Source organism: Phocoena sinus, chromosome 3 (genome assembly GCF_008692025.1).
Source record: "Phocoena sinus isolate mPhoSin1 chromosome 3, mPhoSin1.pri, whole genome shotgun sequence".
NCBI classification, from domain to species: Eukaryota; Metazoa; Chordata; class Mammalia; order Artiodactyla; family Phocoenidae; genus Phocoena; species Phocoena sinus.
In genome coordinates, this window is record NC_045765.1 from 106343523 (window position 1) to 106370443 (window position 26921).

At 36.8% G+C, this 26921-nt stretch overlaps 1 protein-coding gene across 2 annotated transcripts in view; it reads left to right on the top strand.

The window, feature by feature from the left end:
* Nucleotides 1-15629, top strand: part of EDIL3 (EGF like repeats and discoidin domains 3) — a 431167-nt gene extending 415538 nt beyond the window's left edge. For both annotated transcript variants that reach the window (XM_032627364.1, XM_032627365.1), the window contains one exon: nucleotides 15480-15629. In XM_032627364.1, coding sequence (XP_032483255.1) covers nucleotides 15480-15629 — 150 coding nt within the window. The remainder of the gene's footprint in view (nucleotides 1-15479) is intronic.
* Nucleotides 15630-26921: the final 11292 nt, after the last annotated feature.

The window sequence follows — 26921 nt, forward strand, 5'->3', positions numbered from 1 at the left end:
TTCAGTCATACATATATATAAAACTTTTTTTCAGATTCTTTTCCCTTATAGATTATTACAAGATATTGAGTATAGTTTCTTCTGCTATATGGTAGGTCCCTATTTTATATATAGTAGTATGTATATGTTAATACAAAATGCCTAATTTATCCCTCTTCCCCCCTCCTTTCCCTTTTGGTAACCATAAGTTTGTTTCCTATGTCTGTGAGTCTGTTTCTGTTTTGTAAATAAGTTCATTTATATCTTTTTTTTAGATTCTGCATATAAGCGATATCATATGATATTTGTCTTTCTCTGACTTACTTCTCTTAGTATGATAATCACCAGGTCCATCCATGTTGATGCAAATGGCATTATTTCATTCTTTTTATGGCTGAGTACTATTCCATTGTATACATGTACCACATCTTCTTTATCCATTCCTCTGTCAGTGGACATTTAGGTTGCTTCCATGTCTTGGCTATTGTAAACAGGGGTATACTCTTTCTAAAAACTCCCCAACTCTTTCTCAGGTTCACTGTTTTCCCTTCTATATGGAGATTTAATATTCTCCATCAGTCTTTTCAGACTTTGAATTCAGTCTAGGTGCTTAAATCTCTAAAATGTGTATGTGAAAGCACTTTTCCAGAATTTTTATAGATTTTATATAAAGTTAACTAAAAATACTGAGTTTGCATTCCTTTGCCAGGTAAAGCATTGAAATAGCATACTTTAGCAGGATCTTCCTAGTGTTGAAGACAAGAAACAGCACATGTGCCACATGTTTGCACAGCAAGCACAAGATGTCATGCTAGAATTTGCAAATGTGTGCCTTGTGTTCTCTGCTGTATCATCACTGAGAGACCTCCAAAAATGAAAGTATAGTTTTAGTACTTTTAGAGCCTAGTTTGGTTGATTCCAATACAGATTTAGGCTGTTCTTCTATGGGTATTTTTGGTTTTTTAATTATCCTGTTTTATGAAACTTCATTTAATTTTTTTAATGAGCACTCAAATATCTATAACTTTCACACATTAAATCAGAAATGTCATAGCTGTATGTAGTTTCAGAGCTGCTGCTCTTTCCCTCTGTGTATTCTCCATTATGTGTAAAGAGATAGGTATAACTAATAATTCAACTACTGCTTTGGGGATTGATAGTTCCGTATTGAAACTTGTGCTGAAGACCAGTGATTTAAAAGAAAATTATTTCTTCCTGTATTTCCTTCCCCACAAGTGGTAAAACACTATATTTTGACCTGTTGCAGATTTGCAATGAAAGTTAATGAATTTAAACTCTATTATGCCAAACAGATACATTAAGTTCTCTAGCTGGGCTATGAAATTGGATTTTAGATTCTCTATTAAGTTGTTAACACCAGTCTCAGTGAAGCATTTGAACCCATACGTCAGAGAGATTGTGTGGAAACCATACAATGTACTCTCTTATTTTCTGCTGTTGCAATGACAACATCTCTCAAGATTTTTGGTGAGTGTTTGCATGGTATATCCTATACATGTGAGCTTTTGCTAACAGAGACATTGTTATTTACTAACACATTTCAGTCCAAAACTAGTTCCTTTTTGGTCAGTGCAAGCTAGAACATTGCTGACGGTAAAATTCGTATTAAAAGAACATAGATTCAGTTATGCCAGGATGATGAATTCTAGACTTGGCACAATTCAGTATTCCCTTCTTCAAATATTTATTCAGAAACAGCCTTTGAGATATATTTTGTGTCAAGTTGAAAAATTATTCCCCCACAAGATGGGGATGGCACTTTGCATTCACCCTCAATGGCTTATAATCTTTCCATGGAACCAGCAGAAAGATTACCGCATCTTGTCTGTTGTGTCTATTAATGTGTCATACTGTCTTACTCTCTAGAGCTTTAGAGAGAATATCTTTATTTTTGTCTTTCCAGGGGACATTTTGTGATCATGTGAGACTGAACCAACTGAAGAAGGCCATTTTTAAAACATTCCCCTTAATTTCAGAATGTTCAATGATATGGGTTAAATATTCTGTCATGAGATAATGGAGTTTCTTTTCTTTTTTCCCCCTTTGGGGAATTTAATTTTCGGGTTTCTCTTTGACTATGTAGGCATGTTTCGATCTCAAGCAAGCTAAAAATTATCTTCCAATTGTAAGATGCCTCATAAAGTTAAAAGGGAAAACTTTGAAGAAATTTTCACTATACTAGTTGAACAAAGAAAAAATATAAATATAAAACAGAATGAATAATGTTTAGAATCTATAGGCTAAAAATGGTAAAATGTTCAAGTTTAAATATTATAAATACATTAATTTCTCTCAAAGTAATTTAAAATTTAATGCCATTCCTATCAGGATCCCAGTGTTCTGGTTTTGCTTCTTTTTTTTTTCTTCCTTTTTACCATACCTTATATGCTTACATTTACTAGCTTCAGTTTTTTAATGTTATATTGGAGTGTACAATGTTGTGTTAGTTTCAGGTGTACAGCAAAGTGATTTAGTTACACATATACATGTATTTATTCTTCTTCAAGTTCTTTTCCCATTTAGGTTATTACAGAATAATGAGCAAAGTTTCCAGTGCTATACAGTAGGTCCTTGTTGATTATCTATTTAAAATATAGCCATGTGTATATGTCAATCCCAAACTCCCAATTTATCCTTTCCCCGTGGAACTTACCATAAGTAAGTTCATTCTCTAAGTCTGTGAGTCTGTGTGTTGTAAATAAGTTCATTTGTAACATTTTATTTTAGATTCCATATATAAGTAATATCATATGATATTTGTCTTTCTCTGTCTGCCTTACTTCACTTACTATGATAATCTCCAGGTCCATCTACGTTGCTGCAAATGGCATTATTTCATTCTTTTTCATAGCTAAGTAATATTCCATTGTATATATGTACCATAACTTCTTGTTCCATTCCTTGTCAATGGACATTGAGGTTGCTTCCATGTTGTGGTGATTGTAAACAGTGCTGCAGTGAATATGTATGTATCCTTTCAAACCACGGTTTTCTCTGGATATAAGCCCAGGAGTGAGATTGCTGGATCACGTGGTAGCTCTATTTTTAGTTTTTCTAAGGATCCTCCATACTGTTCTCTGTAGTGGCTGTGACAGTTTACATTCCCACCAGCAGTGTAGGAGGGTTCCCTTTTCTCCACACCCTCTCCAGCATTTATTGTTTGCAGACATTTTGATGATGGCCATTCTGACTGGTGTGAGGTGATATCTCATTGTAGATTTGATTGGCATTTCTCTAATAATCAGTGACGCTGAGCATCTTTTCATGTGCCTCTTGGTCACCTGTATGCCTTCTTTGGAGAAATGTCTGTTTAAGCTTTCTGCCCATTTTTTGAATAGGTTGTTTGTTGTTGTTGTTGTTGTTTTTACATATTTATTGGAGTATAATTGCTTTACAGTGCTGTGTTAGTTTCTGCTTTATAACAAAGTGAATCAGTTATACATATGTTCCCATATCTCTTCCCTCTTGCGTCTCCCTCCCTCCCACGCTCCCTATCCCACCCCTCTAGGTGGTCATAAAGCACCGAGCTGATCTCCCTGTGCTATGCAGCTGCTTCCGACTAGCTATCTATTATACGTTTGGTAGCGTGTATAGGTCCATGCCACTCTCTCACTTTGTCACAGCTTACTCTTCCCCCTCGCCATATCCTCAAGTATATTCTCTAGTAGGTCTGTGTCTTTATTCCTGTCTTACCCCTAGGTTCTTCATGACATTTTTTTTTCTTAGATTCCATATGTATGTGTTAGCATACGGTATTTGTCTTTCTCTTTCTGACTTCACTCTGTATGACAGACTCTAGGTCCATCCACCTCACTACAAATAAATCCATTTCTTTCTATGGCTGAGTAATATTCCACTGTATATATGTGCCACATCTTCTTTATCCATTCATCTGATGATGGACACTTAGGTTGTTTCCATCACCTGGCTATTGTAAATAGAGCTGCAATGAACATTTTGGTACATGACCCTTTTTGAATTATGGTTTTCTCAGGGTATATGCCCAGTAGTGGGATTGTGGGGTTATATGGTAGTTGTATTTGCAGTTTTTTAAGGAACCTCCATACTGTTCTCCATAGTGGCTGAACCATTTCACATTCCCACCAGCAGTGCAAGAGTGTCCCCTTTTCTCCACACCCTCTCCAGCATTTATTGTTTATAGATTTTTTGATGATGGCCATTCTGACTGGTGTGAGATGATATCTCATTGTAGTTTTGATTTGCATTTCTCTAATGATTAATGATGTTGAGCATTCTTTCATGTGTTTGTTGGCAGTCTGTATATCTTCTTTGGAGAAATGTCTATTTAGGTCTTCTGCCCATTTTTGGATTGGGTTATTTGTTGTTTTGTTATTGAGCTGCATGAGCTGCTTGTAAATTTTGGAGATGAATCCTTTGTCAGTTGCTTCATTTGCAAATACTTTCCCCCATTCAGAGGGTTGTCTTTTGGTCTTGTTTATGGTTTCCTTTGCTGTGTAAAAGCTTTTAAGTTTCATTAGGTCCCATTTGTTTATTTTTGCTTTTATTTCCATTTCTCTAGGAGGTGGGAGAAAAAGGATCATGATGTGATTTATGTCATAGAGTGTTCTGCCTATGTTTTCCTCTAAGAATTTGATAGTTTCTGGCCTTACATTTAGGTCTTTAATCCATTTTGAACTTATTTTTGTGTATGGTGTTAGGGAGTGATCTAGTCTCATACTTTTACATGTAGCTGTCCAGTTTTCCCAGCACCACTTATTGAAGAGGCTGTCCTTTCCCCACTCTACATTCCTGCCTCCTTTATCAAAGATAAGGTGACCATATGTGTGTGGGTTTATTACTGGGCTTTCTATCCTGTTCCATTGATCTATATTTCTGTTTTTGTGCCAGTACCATACTGTCGTGATTACTGTAGCTCTGTAGTATACTCTGAAGTCAGGGAGCCTGATTCCTGCAGCTCCGTTTTTCGTTCTTAAGATTGCTTTGGCTAATCGGGATCTTTTCTGTTTCCATACAAATTGTGAAATTTTTTGTTCTATGTCTGTGAAAAATGCCAAGGGTAGTTTGATAGGGATTGCATTGAATCTGTAGATTGCTTTGGGTAGTGGAGTCATTTTCACAATGTTGATTCTTCCAATCCAGGAACATGGTATATCTCTCCATCTATTTGTATCATCTTTAATTTCTTTTATCAGTGTCTTATAATTTTCTGCATACAGGTCTTTTGTCTCCTTAGATAGGTTTATTCCTAGATATTTTATTCTTTTTGTTGCAATGGTAAATGGGAGTGTTTTCTTCACTTCACTTTCAGATTTTTCATCATTAGTGTATAGGAATGCCAGAGATTTCTGTGCATTAATTTTGTATCCTGCTACTTTACCAGATTTATTGATTAGCTCTAGCAGTTTTCTGGTAGAATCTTTAGGATTCTGTATGTATAGTATCATGTCATCTGCAAAGAGTGACAGCTTTACTTCTTTTCTGATTTGGATTCCTTTTATTTCCTTTTCTTCTCAGATTGCTGTTGCTAAAACTTCCAAAATTATGTTGAATAAGAGTGGTGAGAGTGGGCAACCTTGTCTTTTTCCTGATCTTAGTGGAAATGCTTTCAGTTATTCACCATTGAGGATGATGTAGGCTGTGGGTTTGTCATATATGGCCTTTATTATGTTGAGGAAAGTTCCCTCTATGCCTACTTTCTGGAGGGTTTTTATCATAAATGGGTGTTGAATTTTGTCAAAAGCTTTCTCTGCTTCTATTGAGATGACCATATGGCTTTTCTCCTTCATTTTGTTAATATGGTGTATCACATTGATTGATTTGCGTATATTGAAGAATCCTTGCATTCCTGGGATAAACCCCACTTGATCATGGTGTATGATCCTATTAATGTGCTGTTGGATTCTGTTTGCTAGTATTTTGTTGAGGATTTCTGCATCTATGTTCATCAGTGATAATTGGCATGTAGTTTTCTTTCTTTGTGACATCCTTGTCTGGTTTTGGTATCAGGGTGATGGTAGCCTCGTAGAATGAGTTTGGGAGTGTTCCTCCCCCTGCTATATTTTGGAAGAGTTTGAGAAGGATAGGTGTTAGCTCTCCTCTAAATGTTTGATAGAATTCACCTCTGAAGCCATCTGGTCCTGGGCTTTTGTTTGTTGGAAGATTTTTAATTTTTAATCACAGTTTCAATTTCAGTGCTTGTGATTGGTCTGTTCATATTTTCTATTTCTTCCTGATTCAGTCTTAGCAGGTTGTACATTACTAAGAATTTGTCCATTTCTTCCAGGTTGTCCATTTTATTGGCATAGAGTTGCTTGTAGTAATCTCTCATGATCTTTTGTATTTCTGCAGTGTCAGTTATTACTTCTCCTTTTTCCTTTCTAATTCTATTGATTTGAGTCTTCTCCCTTTTTTTCTTGATGAGTCTGGCTAATGGTTTATCAATTTTGTTTATCTTCTCAAAGAACCAGCTTTTAGTTTTATTGATCTTTGCTATCATGTCCTTCATTTATTTTTCATTTATTTCTGATCTGATCTTTATGATTTCTTTCTGTCTGCTAACTTTGGGGTGTTTTTGTTATTTCTCTGATTGCTTTAGGTGCAAGGTTAGGTTGTTTATTTGAGATGTTTCCTGTTTCTTAAGGTAGGATTGTAGTGCTACAAACTTCCCTCTTAGAACTGCTTTTGCTGCATCCCATAGGTTTTGGGTCGTCGTGTCTCCATTGTCATTTGTTTCTAGGTATTTTTTGATTTCCTCTTTGATTTCTTCAGTGACCACTTCATTACTAAGTAGTGAATTGTTTAGCCTCCACGTGTTTGTATTTTTTATAGATCTTTTCCTGTAATTGATAGCTAGTCTCATAGCATTGTTGTGGAAAAGATACTTGATACAATTTCAATTTTCTTAAATTTACCAAGGCTTGATTATTTGACCCAGCATATGATGTATCCTGGAGAATGTTCCATGAGCACTTGAGAAAAATGTGTATTCTGTTGTTTTTGGATGGAATGTCCTATAAATATCAATTAAGTCCATCTTGTTTAATGTATCATTTAAAGCTTGTGTTTCCTTATTTATTTTCATTTTGAATGATCTGTCCATGGGTGAAAGTGGGGTGTTAAAGTCCCCTACTATGAATGTGTTACTGTCGATTTCCCCTTTTATGGCTGTTAGTATTTGCCTTATGTATTGAGGTGCTCCTTTGTTGGGTTCATAAATATTTACAATTGTTATATCTTCTTCTTGGATCGATCCCTTGATCATTATGTAGTGTCCTTCTTTGTCTCTTTATTTTAAAGTCTATTTTGTCTGATATGAGAATTGCTACTCCAGCTTTCTTTTGGTTTCCGTTTGCATGGAATATCTTTTTCCATCCCCTCACTTTCAGTCTGTATGTGTCTCTAGGTCTCAAGTGGGTCTCTTGTAGACAGCATATATATGGGTCTTGTTTTTGAATCCATTCAGCCAGTCTGTGTCTTTTGGTGGGATTATTTAATCCATTTACATTTAAGGTAATTATCAATATGTATGTCCCTATTCCCATTTTCTTAATTGTTTTGGTTTGTTATTATAGGTCTTTTCCTTCTCTTGTGTTTCTTGCCTAGAGAAGATCCTTTAGCATTTGTTGTAAAGCTGGTTTGGTGGTGCTGAACTCTCTCAGCTTTTGCTTGTCTGTAAAGGTTTTGATTTCTCCATCAAATCTGAATGAGATCCTTGCTCGGTAGAGTAATCTTGGTTGTAGGCTTTTCCCTTTCATCACTTTAATTATGTCCTGCCAGTCCCTTCTGGCTTGCAGAGTTTCTGCTGAAAGATCAGCTGTTAACCTTATGGGGATTCCCTTGTGTGTTATTTGTTGTTTTTTCCTTGCTGCTTTTAATATGTTTTCTTTGTATTTAATTTTTGACAGTTTGATTAATATGTGTCGTGGCATATTTCTCCTTGGATTTATCCTCTATGGGACTCTCTTTTCTTCCTGGACTTGATTAACTATTTCCTTTCCCATATTAGGGAAGTTTTCAACTATAATCTCTTCAAATATTTTCTCAGTCCCTTTTTCTCTTCTTCTTCTGGAACCCCTATAATTCGAATGTTGGTGCATTTAATGTTGTCCCAGAGGTCTCTGAGACTGTCCTCAGTTCTTTCCTCCTTGGATTTATCCTGTATAGGACTCTCTACATGTCCTGGAGTTGATTGACTATTTCCTTTCCCATATTAGGGAAGTTTTCAACTATAATCTCTTCAAATATTTTCTCAGTCCCTTTCTTTTTCTCTTCTTCTTCTGGAACCCCTATAATTCAAATGTTGGTGTGTTTAATGTTGTCCCAGAGGGCTCTGAGACTGTCCTCAGTTCTTTTCATTCTTTTTTCTTTATTCTGCTCTGCAGTAGTTATTTCCACTAGTTTATCTTCCAGGTCACTTATCCGTTCTTCTGCCTCAGTTTTTCTGCTATTGATTCCTTCTACAGTATTTTTCATTTCATTTATCATGTTGTTCATCATTGCTTGTTTCATCTTTAGTTCTTCTAGGTCCTTGTTAAATGTTTCTTGCATTTTGTCTATTTTATTTCCAAGATTTTGGATCACCTTTACTATCATTATTCTGAATTCTTTTTCAGGTAAACTGCCTAGTTCCTCTTCATTTCTTAGGTCTGGTGGGTTTTTACCTTGTTCCTTCATCTGCTGTGTGTTTTTCTGTCTTCTCAGTTTGCTTATATTACTGTGTTTGGCGTCTTTTTGCAGGCTGCAGGTTTGTAGTTCCCGTTGTTTTTGGTGTCTGTCCCTAGTGGCTAAAGTTGTTTCAGTGCGTTTTGTAGGCTTCCTGGTGGAGGGGACTAGTGCCTGTGTTCTGGTGGATTAGGCTGGATCTTGTCTTTCTGGTGGGCAGGTCCACGTCTGGTGGTGTGTTTTGGGGTGTCTGTGGACTTATGATTTTAGGCAGCCTCTCTGCTAATGGGTGGGGTTGTGTTTCTGTCTTGCTAGTTGTTTGGCATAGGGTGTCCAGCACTGTAGCTTGCTGGTCGTTGAGTGAAGCTGGGTGTTGGTGTTGAGATGGAGATCTCTGGGAGATTTTCACCATTTGATATTACGTGGAGCTGGGAGGTCTCTTGTGGACCAGTGTCCTGAAGTTGGCTCTCCCACCTCAGAGGCACAGCACTGACTCCTGGCTGCATCACCAAGAGCTTCATCCACATGGCACAGAATAAAAGGGAGAAAAAGTAGAAAGAAATAGAGGATAAAAGAAAAGAAAATAAATAACATAAAATAAAATAAAGTTATTAAAATAAAAAATAATTATTAAGAAAAAAAAAAGGATGGATAGAACCCTGGGACAAATGGTGAAAGCAAAGCTATACAGACAGAATCTCACAGAAAAGCATACACATACACACTCACAAAAAGAGGAAAAGGGGAAAATATAATAAATCTTGCTCTCAAAGTCCACCTCCTCAATTTGGGATGATTCGTTATCTATTCAGGTATTCCACAGATGCAGGGTACATCAAGTTGATTGTGCAGATTTAATCCGCTGCTCCTGAGGCTGCTGGGAGAGATTTCCCTTTCCCTTCTTTGTTTGCACAGCTCCCAGGGCTCAGCTTTGGATTTGGCCCTACCTTCGTATGTAGGTCACTGGAGGGTGTCTGTTCTTCGCTCAGACAGGACGGGGTTAAAGGAGCTGCTGATTCGGGGGCTCTGGCTCACTCAGGCCTGGGGTAGGGAGGGGCACGATGCAGGGCAAGCCTGCAGTGGCAGAGGCCAGTGGGACATTGCATCAGCCTGAGGCATGCCGTGCGTTCTCTCTGGGAAGTTGTCCCTAGATTCCGGGACCCTGGCAGTGGCGGGCTGCACAGGCTTCCCAGAAGGGAGGTGTGGAGAGTGACCTGTGCTGGCACATAGGCTTCTTGGTGGTGGCAGTAGCAGCCTTAGCATCTCATGCCCATCTCTGGGGTCCATGCTTTTAGCCACGGCTCGCGCCCGTCTCTGGAGCTCCTTTAAGTAGCACTCTTAATCCCCTCTCCTTGCGCACCAGGAAACAAAAGAGGTAAGAAAAAGTCTCTTGCCTCTTCGGCAGGTCTACACTTTTCCCTGGACTCCCTCCCGGCTAGCCACGGTGCACTAACCCCCTGCAGGCTGTGTTCACGCTGCCATGCCTCTCCCTGCTGTCCCACTCACGCCCGCCCTGGCGGGTGAGCAGACAAGCCTCTCGGGCTGGTGAGTGCTGGTCAGCACTGATCCTCTGTGCAGGAATCTCTCCGCTTTGCCCTCCGCACCCTTGTTGCTGTGCTCTCCTCCTCAGCTCTGAAGCTTCCCCCCTCCACCACACGCAGTCTCTGCCTGCGAAGGGGCTTCCTTGTGTGTGGAAACCTTTCCTCCTTCACAGCTCCCTCCCACTGGTGCAGGTTCCATCCCGATTCTTTTGTCTCTGTTTATTCTTTTTTTCTTTTGCCCTACCCAGGTACGTGGGGACTTTCTTGCCTTTTGGGAGGTCTGAGGTCTTGAGGTCTTCTGCCAGCGTTCAGTAGGTGTTCTGTAGGAGTTGTTCCACATGTAGATGTATTTCTGATGTATCTGTGGGGAGGAAGGTGATCTCTGCATCTTACTCTTCCACCATCTTCCGATTGTTTTTTTGACATCGAGCTACATGAGCTCTTTGTAAATTTTGGAGATTAATCCCTTTTCTGTCACAGCATTTGCAAATATTTTTTCCCATTCCATGGGTTGTATTTTCATTCTGTTTATGGTTTCCTTTGCTGTGCAAAAGCTTTTAAGATGAATTAGGTCCCAGTTGTTTATTTTTGTTTTTATTTTCATTATGCTAGGAGATGGATTGAAAAAGACACTGCTGTGATTTATGTCAGTGTTCTGCCTAGGTTCTCCCCTAAGAGTACTATAGTATCCAGTCTTACATTTAGGTCCTTAATCCATTTTGAGTTTATTTTTATGCATGGTGTTAAAGAATGTTCTAATTTCACTTTTTTACTCGTAGCTGTCCATTTATCCCAGCACCATTTATTGAAGAGACTGTCTTTTCTCCACTGCACTGTATATTCTTGCCTACTTTGTCGTAGATTAATTGACCGTAGGTGCATGGGTTTATTTCTGGGCTTTCTATTCTATTCCATTGATCTATATTTCTGTTTTTTATGCCAGTACCATATTGCTTTGATGACTGTACCTTTGTAGTATAGTCTGAAGTTAGGGAGCCTCATTCCTCCAGCTGTTTTTCTTTCTCAAAATTGCTTTGCCTATTCAGCGTCTTTTATGTTTCCATACATATTTTTAAATTTTTTGTTCTAGTTCTGTGAAAAATACCATTAGGAATTTGATAGGGATTGCAGTGAATCTATAGATTGCCTTGGGTAGTGTAGTCATATTCACAATATTGATTCTTCCAATCCTAGAACATGGTATATCTTTCCATCTGTTTCTGTCATCTTCTGTTTCTTTCATCAGCATCTTATTCTTTTTGGAATACAGGTCTCTTGCCTCCTTAGGTAGGTTTACTCCTAGGTATTTTATTCTTTTTGAAGCAGTAGTAAATGGTATGATTTCCTTAATTCTTGTTTCTGATCTTTCATTGTTAGTGTACAGAAATACAACCGATTTCTGTGTATTAATTTTGTATCCTGTAACTTTACCAAATTTAACCTCCAGGTGTTCGTGTTTTTTTCCTGTAATTGATTTCTAATCTCATAGCTTTGTAGTTGGAAAAGATGCTTGATATGATTTCAATTATCTTAAATTTACCAACGCTTTGTTTCTCAGTATGTGATCTGTCCTGGAGAATGTTCCATGTACATTTGAGAAGAAAGTGTATTCTGCTTTCAGATGGAATGTCCTATAATTAAGTCTATCTGTTCTAATGTGTCACTTAAGGCTTCTGTTTCCTTATTGATTTTCTATCTATCTGGATGATCTGTCCATTGATGAAAGTGGGGTGTTAAACCTCCTTTTATAGATTTTACCATTTGCCTTATATATTGAGGTGCTCCTATGTTTGGGGCACATGTATTTACAATTATTATATCTTGGATTGATATCTTCTTCTTGGATTGATTCCTTGATCATTATGTAGTGTCCTTCTTTGTCGCTTGTAACAGTCTTTATTTTAAAGTCTATTTTGTCTGATACGAGTATTGCTGCTCCATCTTTCGTTTGATTGCCATTTGCATGGAATACCTTTTTCCATCTCCTGTCAGTCTGTATGTGTCCCTAGATCTGAAGTGGGTCTCTTTTAGACAGCATATATATGGGTCTTGCTTTTGTATCCATTCAGCCAGTCTATGTCTTTCAGTTGGAGCATTTGATCTGTTTATGCTTAAGGTAATTATTGATATGTATGTTCTTACTGCCATTTGGTCAATTGTTATAGATTTCTTTTTGGAGGTCTTTTTTCTTCCCTTCCTCGCTTGTTCTCTTCCTTTGTCATCTGATGACTGACTTTAGTGTTATGTTTAGATTCATTTTTCTTTTGTGTGTGTGTACCTATTTTCAGTTTGCAGTGACCATGAGGTTTTGGTAAAGGCAGTCTGTATATAAACAAACAAGATTGTTTTAAGTTGCTGGTCTTTTAATTTAAAGTACATTTCCAGTATCCTGCATTTGTACTCTCCTCATGATTGCTGGCTTTGATATCATATTTGTGTGTGGATGATTTCCTACTTCTACTGTATGTTTGCCTTTACCTCTGAGCTTTTCCATTTATAATTTTCTCATTTGTAGTTGTGGCCTTTTCTTTTCCACCTAGAGAAGTTCCTTTAGCATTTGTTGCAAAGCTGGTCTAGTGGTGCTAAAAAATCTTAGCTTTGCTTGTCTGTAAAGCTTTTGACTTCTCTGTTGAACCTGAATGAGAGCCCTGCTGGTTAGAGTATTCTTGGTTGTAGGTTCTTCCCTTTCCTCACTTTATATATATAGTGCCACTCCCTTCTAGCTTGTAGAGTTTTTGCTGAGAGATCAGCTGATTACCTTATGAGAATTCTCTTGTGTTATCTGTTGCTTTTCCCTTGTTGCTTTCATTATTTTTTTCTTTGTCTTTAATTTTTGTCAATTTGATTACTATGTGTCTTGGTGTGTTCCTCCTTAGGTGTAGCCTGCCTGGGACTCTCTGTGCTTCCTGGACTTGGGTGACTATTTCCTTTCCCATGTCAGGGAATTTTTCAGCTATTATCTCTTCAAATATTTTCTCAGGTCCTTTCTCTCTCTCTTCTCCTTCTGGGACCCTTATAATGTGATTGTTGGTGTGTTTATGTTGTCCCAGAGGTCTCTCAGGCTGTTTCATTTCTTTCCATTCTTTTTTCTTTATTCTGTTCTGCAGCAGTGATTTCCACCATTCTGTCTATCAGCTCACTTAGCCATTCTTCTGCTTCAGTTATTCTGCTATTGATTCCTTCTAGTATATTCTTCATTTCAGTTATTCTATTATTCATCTCTGTTTGCAGTTATTCTATTATTCATCTCTGTTTGTTTCTAGGTCTTTGTTAAACATTTCTTGCATCTTTTTTATCTGTACCTCCATTCTTTTTCCAAGATCTTGGATCATCTTTACTATCATTTCTCTGAATTCGTTTTTGGGTAGATTGCCTATCTGCACTTCACTTAGTTGTTCTTCTGGGGTTTTATCTTGTTCCTTCATCTGGGACATAGCCCTCTGCCATCTCATTTTGTCTAATTTTCTTTGATTGCATTTTCCATTCTGCAGCCTGCAAGGTTGTAATTCTTATTGCTTCTGCTCCCTGGTCGATGAGGCTGACTAAGAGGCTTGTGCAGGCTTCCTGGTGTGAGGGACTGGATCCTGACCACTGGTGGGTGGGCAGGGCTGTGCTCAGGAAGACTTTAAGCAAACTGTCTGCTGATGGGTGGAGCTGTGTTTCCACCCTGGTGGTTGTTTGGCCTGAGGAGACCCAGCACTGGAGCCTACAGGCTGTTGGGTAAGGCTAGGTGTGAGGAGGAAATGGCAGCCTCCAGGAGGGCTCGCACAATGAGTACTCATTAGAGCTGCCACTGCCAGTGTCTTTGTCCTGGCAGTGAGCCACAGTCGCCCTCTGCCTCCACAGGAGACTCTCCAATACTAGCAGGTAGGTCTGGCCCAGTCTCTTTGGAGGTCACTCCTTTCTCCCCTGAGTCCTTGTGTGCACGAGACCTTGTGTGCATCCTCCAAGAGTGGAGTTTCTGTTTCTCCCAGTCCTGTGGAATTCCAGATTCTCATAGGCTCCTCCTCACATTGTGGCTTCTTCTTTGTCTTTGGATGTAGAATATCCATTTTGGTAGGTTCCAGCAGGTTTTTTGTCAGTTGTTGTTTGGTTAGCTGTGATTTTGGTGTTTTCATAAGAAGAGGTGAGCTCACATCCTTCTACTCTGCCATCTTGTCTCCATCCTTATTAACTTCAATTTTTGTCAAATGTATGCTGATAGCTTCTCCCCATGTTTTCTGGTGGTCTCTGGTAGGTCCTTGGATGATGATTCTTTGAAGGAGGGGAGATGGTGTACCTTTTAGTCTGGGTCTAGGTGCAGTCCAAGCGCTCACAGCAAAAGTAAGCACATATGAAAAACTCAGTCATTCAGACCACGCGCCACTACTCCACACTGTGCCAACTGCCGATTTTGTTTTATTTTTTTCTAAAGCAAGCACTTCTCAAAGCCTCTTGGGAGAAAAATGCACATAAACACCTCAAAAAAGCATTGAAACAAAAGAAGTATGAAGTCATGGGATGCCAACATGTCAGAATATTATAGGTCACAATGGTCACAAGAGTATTGTATGGATCCAGGATTTGAGTATTGTATGGATCCAGGAATTAATAGACAAGGCAAGAAAAAAGTAGTTACTAGCATTGATTGTGGCTGTCTCTCTTGATAATGGGTTAATTTTGTTCTCTATGTGAGAAGTAAGCCAAAGACATTGTGATAGAGACCATTATGCTCCTCTCCATTTCCCAGCCTCCTTTGCAGTTAGGCTGAGATCATATAATTAGTTAAGGTCAATGAGATGTATCCAGAAATGATTTAAGCTGCTTCCATACCTGTTTTTTTCAAACATCCTGTGTAATCTAACAGCTTTCTCTCTCGTTGCCCCTTGTGAATGTGGATGCCACGTTTTTCAGATAATGGTGGTAATTTGCAACAGCCTGGATCTCTGAATCACTCCTTAGAAGAGACAACCTTCAGCAAGCTAACCAACAGCAGCCTGTGACAGAAGCAAAAAATAAATATCTGTTGCATTAAAAAAAAAAAACCTGACCTTTTAAAATAAAACCATAAAAATGATCTATGTATTCCTGCCTCAGACAGTTGAAATACATTTTCAACTTATTTAAGTCTTTAAACATTCATTGGCTAGTCAATTTAAAAATGATCATTAAAAAGAAGCTGCATTATGTCTCGAAAAATATAACATGATTAGTTATCAGATCTCACGTATGAGAAAAATGATCCAAACAAGAAAATAATAAAAATAATTCCCCAAAAAAAGGCCATATGATTGATAGTCTGTTCATCTTTACTAGGTTTTCCAGGGCAATTTTGACAATGATACCCACAGAAAAAACGTCATCGACCCTCCCATCTATGCACGGCACATAAGGATCCTTCCTTGGTCCTGGTATGGGAGGATCACGCTGCGGTCTGAGCTGCTGGGCTGCACAGAGGAGGAGTGAGGAGATCCCACAGCCCACAACCCTCCTCTCTATTTCCCTAAAAGTATCTCCACGGAATGAACTCTGCAAAGTCTATCGGAAACTGAATGGAATTTTTCATGAAAAAGTGATCAAATTACGGTAGGCCATTAACTGTCTTCTTAAGGAGGTCTAAGCCTGCCTTTTCAAAGGTTTAATTTGATTTTTATCATTTAAATTTCTTAAGCAACATCACATTAGCTGTGAATTACTTTGCGCATTGTTTTCTGACTTCTTCATACTGGTTGAAATATATTAGGCAAAGAAAGTAGCACTCTTGATAGCAAGGGTAAAAAAATCTCAGTTATCAAATAAAAGCAAGAGTTGTTAGAGCTTTCATAATCAATACTCAACTTATTCTTATAAAAAGAATACTGCAATGTTAGCAATAAGTTTCTTTTCCCTTCTGTAATGAATCTATATTATCCTAATTATTTCCCTGTGCCTGACAAACACTGTCAGAGTTTATAACCAAAATTTGAAGAAGAATCTGTAACACGCAGTACTAACTGAAATTATAATTCTCATCTTACTTCTATCAGAGATTATGTGATCTTTCTCTTAGTGCTATTTTATATATTGCCTGAATAAGTCCATACTTTTCCCAATTGACTTTTGTCCTATTACTTGCCTAAAAGAAGTATCATGTTTGTGTGTGTGTATATATACACACGCACATATATATACACATATATATTGTGTGTGTGTATATATACACACGCACATATATATACACATATATATGAAACATGATTATCAGTAGATTGAGCATATTTAGTATCAGTAGATTGAATCTGCAATTCTCTTGTTTTTGAAGGAAGCTATAACTATGTAATCTCCAAATCTTTCCTTTATAAAGACCTCAATACTACCATTTTGCAAAATTAACAACAAAATCACATTATGTTTCTTTAAGACAAAATTTAAATCTTTGTTTTGATGGTATTTCCATAGCCTTATCTTTACTTTAAAATAATAGAAAAATTATTTGTCTACTTTTTTTTAGCAAATATTGACATAGTGCTGCATAACTTGGCCAAGCATATTCATCATTTCTTTGTTCATCTCTGCACTTCCTGTGAAACTAGAATTTTATTGAGGTTTGAAATTAGTGGTGGTTTCTCAGGAAAGCACAGTGCATAGACATTTGTGAGAAAAGAAGTGTTTACTAATGACTAATGACAAAAACCATTGTCAGGGTGAAAATTGATTTCTATCTATTTTGCTTCAAAGGTCCTGAAAAAATAATAAGCAATTATCATAATGATTTGTTATTGATAATGAGGTTTCATTGCCATTCTCTCAAATTAAGGCTCACACTGCCTCCATGAAAGTCCTCAACATCTAATTTATAAGCTTTATAAGTATTTGTTTTATAAGGCTTAGACACAGAATTACTGGGGTTTTAAATTGTGTCCTGAAAAAGAAAGTATGGTATGTGTACAAAACATTGACGTCCTGTGCAACACTGCTAAGTTCTTTTTATTATTTGTGCTGCATAACAGAAGCCACTAGAATGTTACTGTCTTGTCTGTCCATGTGTTAACAGCATTTCTTGATGATGTATATATGGCGTGGTCTTCAATCATAGTGAATTTAAAGAGAAAGTCAATCAATCATAATGGCATTTTTAATAAGAGCAAAATTAGGACTGGCTGGCCACTTATTTGTCCTATGCCCACATGCTTTCTACTTCAGGCTCTTATTATAAAATTGTTCATTTGAAGCATCTGAAATGGTGATCAGTTTTTAGCATCTTCCTTTCTTTCAAAAACAAAATTGCCATGCCATTAATATCATCTTTTTAAGATAACTTTAAATTAGGAATTTAAGTATTTTTAATTTGCTAAATTTTAAGGTCATGTTACAAATAATTGCTTACGTCCCAAGCTATACACACACTCACTATGTAGCCAATGGCCCTTATTTCTTTAAAGATTTACTGTCCACCAAATTTCTAGCCATTTTCTCTTGCAGGTTATGCACAATTCTTGATTCTTTTCAGAGTTCTTAAAATTATGAGTAATTTTTTGTAATGATTTACTTTCTCAAAATTATTCATGGCTTCTTATGATATTTGTTTTAAATTTTATTTTACTGGTAGTTTTTTTAAAAAAAATTTTCAAAGGGAGTTTGTTAAAATTTTGTTACCTTTTAGAAATACATACAAACGGCTTTCTGTTGCTTGTGCATTTTCTCTCTGCTCTATATGATGTTTTTCACCAACATGACATATTGTGGGATATCTCTTTATCCCATGATGCCCCAAATTAATGACAACAAAGGGATTCCCACATGTGGAAATGTTAATAATTATTGTGAAATAGTATGTAGCTTTTGTGTCATTTGTATCAGTGACAAAGTGAAGCAAAATTCACAGTAAAACAAGGAAAATCTCATAAGAACAAGGCACAGAAGAATCACCTAGCCTTCACCATATTAAGTAACTATAATATGCTAATTTTATAATCTATGAAATTACAATTTTAAACATATCCAGTTTATCTATGTCTTATTAAAAGCATTTATCATAATCACTAATTCTAATTTTAGGGTTGACTTTCTCTTTCTGAATGGCTTCGTAAGGGTTTATGTGAATTTTGAAGACTTAGGGTACTAGTCAACAAATTATGAAATATAATATTCACTGCTGGCATCTGATGTGTCAGTAAGTACAGAAATAACAAAGACACAAATAACCTTTGCAAACTTTCAAGCTGTGTAATACTCTAATGTTGGTTTTTTTTCTTTGTATATATACTTAAATCATTATACTTAAATCATGTAGGATGTTGTAAAATCAGTATGACCTTGTCTAGTCTTCAAAGTTAAAATAAACTTTTGAAAATCTGGGATACTTTACTTTTGAAGCAGTTGTAATCAAACACATTTGTAAGAACACACAAATTGTCTGAATGTCAATACCCACTACTCCTCTTAACTACATGCTGGTTTACTTTTTCTTTATACAGAAAAATGAAACAAGCACAGAAAAAAAAAAAGGAACTCACAATAGCCTTCAAATGTACATTGATATCAGCCAAATTGGCCTTTCAAAACTTATTAAAATGTGTGCATTTCTCCTGCTTTTAGCTGTGGACATTTTATTGGAATACTAATAACCCAGTCAGTCATTTTTTTGTCTCATGCATATTTAAAGTCTTGTGCTCCAGGATTGATCTGCCTATTGGTAAACAGATGCTATTGCTGTTATTTCTATTGTTTAAGTACATGATTCTCAGGAGTATAATGAAGAGACGTAATCAATAGTAAGCAATAACACAAACACTAATAGTATATTTATCCATGTAACTTTAGCTGCTGCTTAAAGAAAATCATAACACTTGGCTTCTTCATAAACCCTGTTTCAGCCTCAGCCTCTCTGAAAGTCACTGGTAAAATATTGAGTCTGAGTACTTCCTACTTTTAAGATATTTTCTTAAGAAGATTCAAAAAATTTAGGGAAAAAAATGAGATATTAGATGTTGACTCAGTTGTGCTTCAGTGAATCTCTGATAGTTCTCATATTAACATATATGTTTATGTATTCATACATGTTCCTATTTAACTGCATTTTAATGTGAATGGTTCAAGAGGGTTCCATTGTTTGCCTAATTTTCACACACAAGCACACACAAATGTGTTTATATTAAATACAAGCAATTATATATATATCTTTTTTCAATAAGGCCAATAAAGAATTATGACAACATCTATATAGGATAAAAAGTCATTGTGATAACAGAATAATTACTCAACAGAAAATTTTCAACTATGAGACTTGTAAAATTACTGGTTCAAGAACATTTCCAAGGAGGAAAGTCTGATCCTGTGGAAGTTGGACTTTAAAAATCTACTAAAGGTAACTTCATGAATGGAAAATATTCTCTCTATAATCTAAAATTTTAAAACATACAGCACTTCAGCTTTGAGTACATGATTTTAAGTGGAGATTTTGATAAATAAACATTAATTTTTACTGTTAGAAATGCCTTGCTCTCTCTCTTCCCAAAGACTAGTTTAAAACAATATTAACAGCAGAGTCAGTGTGTTACTTATTTGTGAAAAATATTGCCACCAAGGTTTCTTTGAGATGCAAAAGGACCCTCTCACCTGAGCAGTTAAAGTGGAGGATTAAACCACTTTGCTGATGGAGAAATATCTGAACTACCCTGAAAGAGAATGCATTGTCATTGTCCTTACAAAGAAAGAATACCTAGGGTAAGTAGCAACTTTTCCATTGGTTTTGAAGGGGGAAACAGGATTCCTTGATTCTACTGCAGTAAGTAGCTATGATCCCTACTGGATATTTCAACATTGCCACCAAATAAAGTATTTTCCACAGTAGGCAAATGGCACTTACTCAAAGACTTATTTCTGTTAGATGAATTTGGTAGCAGAAATAGGAAAAACTTTTTGGAAAAAGCTCCTCATTTAGTTGTTTTTGCATATCTTGGCAGGAGTTGACTGAGCCATTTTGAAAACACTAATGCTGTGGAAATATGGCATAGGAGCATCAACAAATGGTCGTCACATGACATGATTAAGCATTGCATAGGTGACTGCCTCTAATTTAATTTTAACGTCCTCAAGGACATGAACCACACTCTTCCATATTTTCCATATTTATGTAAAATCCCCATAGTACCATTCATATGCCCACATAAAAATATGTTAATAATGATGATGAATGGTGACATAAGCTCAACCTGCTGCCACCTGGGAAAGAAGTAGTGGTAGTGAGACTGATGGTGCATTCAAACAATACATCCCCCACGACCAGTGTGGAAACAGCTTTGAGAGAACTTCCCTAGGCATCAGGCCAAAACACTGTAGAAGATTAACCGAAAGACTATTGGGAGTAGGCTTCATGCATATGACACAGAAGGAATATTTTCAGTGATAAATGACTTAAATGACAAATTAAACATAGATTTACACATATTTTATAATATTCCCACTTTTTAGAAATGTAAAGAAAAAAAATAATGAAAAGGACTTGCCTTTCAGGAAGAGAACCATAGTGGGCCAGCAGCTCTGGAAGAGATAATTAGTACAGCACTTCTCAAGGCCAATGGCATTTTCCACCTGGACCTGGGAAAGAATTGAACAGTATATCACAAAGGAAGCACTAAATAATCAACTTCAAGAGTTTAACTTCCTCAGTTCTCAAGTTTTAGGTAATGATAGGGATTTTTTATTTTTTTAACAATAGAAGCATCCTGCTATGATCTGAAGTTATGTCCTCCCACAAATTCATATGTTGAAATCCTAACCCCCAAATGTGATGGTATAGTAGGTTGGGACTATGGTGTAGGGGATTAGTTCATGAGAGTGGAACCCTTATGAATGGAATTAGTGCTCTCATAACAGAGCCCCCTTAGAGCTCCTCAGCCCCTTCTACCCAGTAAAACATTAGCTATGAACCTGCAAGCTGACCCTCACCAGAAAGCAACCATGCTGGTATCTTGAACTTCGACTTCACAGCTTCGAGAACTGTGAGCCGTGAGTTTCTGTTGTTTATAAGTTAGCCAGCCTATAGTATTTAGTAATAGCAGCCCTAATAGACTAAGACACATCTCAGAAAGGAATCTGTTTTTAGTGGTATAAATACTTTATAAGTTGCTCGGGATGTGGACTTATAAACAATAGTAAAATGTTTTTCAAATTTCCAGTGGAGAGAAATTGGTGGGTAAGGACTAATATTTCTTTGTTTAATTAATTAAATACATTAGGCAAGGAGAAGAGCAGAGGGGAAGGGAAGGGAGGGATAAGTCCACTGTAAAGGTTCTTTCAGGAAACATTTTTATTTCACTTATATTCCCGTGTATATATGTATTCTTGACCATGCTAATTATTGTTCTTACTCTGAAACAGCCATTAAAAGTTTGAAAGCCACTGCAGTAGGGTCCCTGAACAGTTTTCTAAACACATGGTACCTCTTGGCTGACAGGTATGCTGGTGGCCCAATGTGAGTTTAGAGCCAGAATTGGAGGGATCCTGTTAATAGGAGGCTTTTAGAGGCTGGATAGGGACAGAGGAGGCATGTGGTGTTGGAGGTCTAAGAGACTTTAAGAAAACAAATAAAGATACTATACAGAGAATTGTGTGAAGTTTTTCTTTGTGGTGGGAAAAGCCCTTTGTCCTTTCCCCTTAAAATATTCTAATAAAAAAGTTTTTTCCTTTTCCATTTCATTGTTAGGGAAGATGCACCCAGGTGTTGAGTACAGCCCGAAGGTGGGTTTGTAGCATGAGCAGAGGCTGCCTGTGGGGACCTGGCACTTGGGGGATTAAATAGACTGCAGATTTATATATTGGTTTGTTCTTTTGAATAGACATTGATGCTTTTTTTTAATGGATTTTTCTACAGTCACTTCTAGTTTAAAAGTCCATAATCTGATTCCCACCACACCATGAATCTAAACTTTTAAGCCTTTCAGAAACTCATACTACTAATTCCATGCTTGAGAGTTTTCCTACCTAAACCTAATATCACAAATACTTATAACTCCAAACGATAGCATTAGGCTGTATTTCATGACCTGTAAAATATTGAAATGTTTTCCCTTTCACTGGAGATATAAAAGCTAAATTCTTTCATAAATAACACTGTAGAAACTACTAAATTAATATTAAGAGAAGATTAAGATTAACCAACCTCTTTTAAAATTCTTCTTTGAATACAATCATACCTCAAGAAACAAGAAAAATCTCAAATAAACAACCTAACCTACACCTAAAGCAATTAGAGAAAGAAGAATAAATGAAACCCAAAGTTAGTAGAAGGAAAGAAACCGTAAAGATCAGAGCAGAAATCAATGAAATAGAGACAAAGAAAACAATAGAAAAGATCAATAAAGCTATTAGCTGGTTCTTTGAGAAGATAAAGTTAATAAACCTTTAGCCAGACTCATCAAGGAAAAAATGGGAGAGGACTCAAATCAATAAAATTAGAAATGAAAAAGGAGATGTTATAACTGACACCACAGAAATACAAAGAATAAGAGACTACTACAAGCAACTCTATGCCAATAAAATGCACAACCTGGAAAAAATGGACAAATTCTCAGAAAGCTACAGTCCCTCAAGACTGAACCAGGAAGAAAGAAAATATGAACAGACCAATCACAAGTAATGAAATTGAAACTGATTAAAATCTTCCAACAAATGAAAGTCCAGGACCAGATGGCTTCACAGGCAAATTCAAACATTTAGAGAAGATCTAACACCTATCCTTCTTAAACTCCTCCAAAAAATAACAGAGGAAGGACCACTCCCAAACCCATTCTACAAGGCCACCATCACCCCGATACCAAAACCAGACAAAGATATCACTAGAAAAAGAAAATTACAGGCAAATATCAGTGATGAACATAGATGCAAAAGTCCTCAACAAAATACTAGCAAACAGAATCCAACAACACATTAAAAGGATCATACACCATGATCAAGTGGGATTTATCCCAGGGATGCAAGGATTCTTCAATATATGCAAAAGTGATACACCACATTAACAAACTGAAGAATAAAAACCATATGATCATCTAAATAGACGCAGAAAAAGCTTTTGACAAAATTGAATATGCATTTATGATAAAAACTCTCTAGAAAGTGGGCATAGAGGGAACCTACCTCAATATAATAAAGGTCATATATGAAAAATCCACAGCTAACATCATACTCGGCGGGGGTGGGGGGGGGGGAAACTGAAAGCATTTCCTTGAAGATCAAGAAGAAGAAAAGGATGTCCACTCTCACCACTTTTATTCAACATAGTTTTGGAAGTCCTAACCATGGCAATCAGAGAAGAAAAAGAAATAAAAGGAATACAACATGGAAAAGAAGAAGTAAAACTGTCACTGTTTGCAGATGACATGATACTATACATAGAAAATCCTAAAGAGGCCACCAGAAAACTACTAGAGCTAATGAATGAATTCAGTAAAGTTGGAGGATACAAAGTTAATATACAGAAACCTGTTGCATTCCTATAAACCAACAATGAAAGATCAGAAAGAGAAATTAAGGAAACACTCCCATTTACCATTGCATCAAAAAGAATAAAATACCTAGGAATAAACCTACATAAGGAGGCAAAAGACCTGTACTCAGAAAACTATAAGACACTGATGAAAGAAATCAATGGTGATGCAGGCAGATGGAGAGATATACCATGTTCTTGGATTGGAAGAATCAATATTGTCAAAATGACTATACTATCCAAAGCAATCTATGGATTCAGTGCAATCCCTATCAAATTACCAACAGCATTTTTCACAGAATTAGAACAAAAAAATTTTACAATTTGTATGAAACACAAAAGACCCTGAATAGCCAAATCAATCTTGAGAAAGAAAAACGAAGCTGGAGGAATCAGGCACCCTGACTATAAACTATACTACAAAGCTACAGTAATCAAGACACTATGGTACTGGCACAAAAACGGAAATATACAACAATGGAACAGGATAGAAAGTCCAGAGATAAACCCACACAACTGTGGTCACCTAGCCTATGACAAAGGAGGCAAGAATATACAATGGAGAAAGGACAGCCTCTTCAATAAGTAGTGCTGGGAAAACTGGACAGCTACATGTAAAAAAAATATGAAATTAAAACACTCCCTAATGTCATACACAAAAATAAACTCAAAATGGGTTAAAGACCTAAATGTAAGGCCAGACACTGTAAAACTCTTAGAGAAAAACATAGGCAGAACACTCGGACATAAATCACAGCAAGATCTTTTTTCATCCACCTCCTAGAGTAATGAAAATAAAAACAAAAATAAACAAATGGGATCTAATTAAACTTAAAAGCTTTGGCACAGAAAAGGAAACCATAAACAAAGCAATAAGACACCCCCCAGAATGGGAGAAAATATTTGCAAACAATGCAACTGACAAGGGATTAATCTCCAAAATATACATAAAGCTCAATATCAAAAAATAGACAACCCAATCAAAACATGGGTGGAAGATCTAAATAGACATTTTTCCAAAGAAGATATACAGATGTCTAAACATCACATGAAAAGATGCTCAACATCACTATCAGAGAAATGCAAATCAAAACTATAATGAGGCATTACCTCACACCAGTCAGAATGGCCATCATCAAAAACTCTACAAGCAATAAGTGCTGGAGATGGTGTGGAGAAAAGGGAACCCTCCTACACTGTTGATGGGAATGTAAAGTGGTACAGCCACTATGGAGAACAGTATGGAGGTTCCTTAATAAACTAAAAATAGAATTACCATATGACCCAACAATCCCACTCATAGACATATACCCAGAGAAAACCATAATTCAAAGAGATACATGCACCCCAATGCACTATTTACAATAGCCAGAATGTGGAAGCAACCTTAATGTCCATCAACAGATGAATGGATAAAGAAGATGTGGTACATATATACAATGGAATATTACTCAGCCATAAAAAAGAATGAAATAATGGGTAGACCTAGAGATGGTCATACTGAGTGAAGTAAGTCAGACACAGAAAGACAAATATCATCTGATATTGCTTATATGTGGAATCTAAAAAAAAAAGTGTATAAATGAACTTAGTTACAAAACAGAAATAGAGTCACAGATGTAGAAAACAAACTTACGGTTACCAGGGGATAAGGGGAGGCAGGGATAAATTGGGAGATTGGAATTGAAATATACACACTACTATATATAAAATAGATAACTAATAAGAACCTACTGTATAGCACAGGGAACTCTACTCAATAATCTGTAATGGCCTGTATGGGAAGAGAATCTTAAAAAAGAGTGGATATACATATCTGTATAACTGATTAACTTTGGTGTACACCTGAAACTAACACAACATTGTAAATCAACTGTACCCCAATAAAAATTTTTAAATAAATAAATAGTGTAAAATGGGAGAAAAATCAATTAATTCATAATACATTGCTTCTGCCTTTTATTCAGCAGCACTATTTTTGGAGGTAATAATTAAAACCCATCAATAAGAATAGCAATAAAACATTACTTAAGGGAAATTTCCTGCACATCCTGAAATATATATATATATATATTCCCTGGAAGCTGAAGTCATTTGTGTTTTATTTACTTGTTTGGTGTTTTAACTGTTCTGAATTGCAGACATTGAAATTTCGATATAAATTGTGTTTAACATACCTAAATCCTTCTAAACTATTTGAATAAAATCTTGTAATAGCAAGTTCCATGGGGGAAAAAAATCCTTCTTTGAGGAAAATTTAAGAACTATGCAAGGTTCTGGAAATACAAAGATGCAAAGACTCTGACCTTCAGGAGCTCACAGTCTGGAGGGTGGGAGTGGGGGTGGGGGAGACAAGGAAGCCAACAATCATATTGGGTGCTGTGACAAAAATATGCTCAAAGTGCAAAGAGAACACAGAACACAAGGACTCACACCAGTAAATGAAGTAGGTCAAGCAAAGCACCCTGGGGGAGGGGACATGTGAAATGACATCAAAACTGTCTAAATTAATACTCGTGACCCCTGAAACCTCCAATTTACTATTCATGACAACTCTAGGAAGAACTGATTAACATTTCCTCTTTGGAAGAGGAGAAAGAAAAGCTAAAAGAGGTTAGGAGATTTGCCCAAGATATAGGGTGCTGATCTGTACCTAGATCTGATGATATCCTACTGCAATACCCTTTTCCTTTTTTTAAGTCAAAGGCCGCTGAAAATGTGTTTCCTTACATACTGGTACTTAACAGGAATGATTTGCCTCCAAACGAGCAGTTATTGTTTATTTTGTAACTTTGCATATTATCCTAAATAATTGAATACACCAGTACCTTTTTTTTTTTTTTTTTTTTTTGCGGTACGCAGACTTCTCACTGTTGTGGCCTCTCCCATTGCGGAGCACAGGCTCCGGACGCGCAGGCTCAGCGGCCATGGCTCACAGACCTAGCCGCTCCGCGGCATGTGGGATCTTCCCGGATCGGGGCACAAACCCGTGTCCCCTGCATCGGCAGGCGGACTCTCAACCACTGCGCCACCAGTGAAGCCCTAACGTAGTTTTTGAAATAACTCATTACTGGGTGAGGTGTTGCTCATCACACGAATATATGAGGAAAGATCCTCAAATGATGAACAGCTAATGACTACTGTGAGATATTTCATAGCATCGATTTTTTAAAAGGAGAATAATAAGCCCCAAATGTCAAAGTATCTACTATCCCAAGACACAGTAAATAGCCTATCTCCATGTGTACAGCATGAGAAGGTTAAGGTAATAATCAAAACATTTATACTTAAGA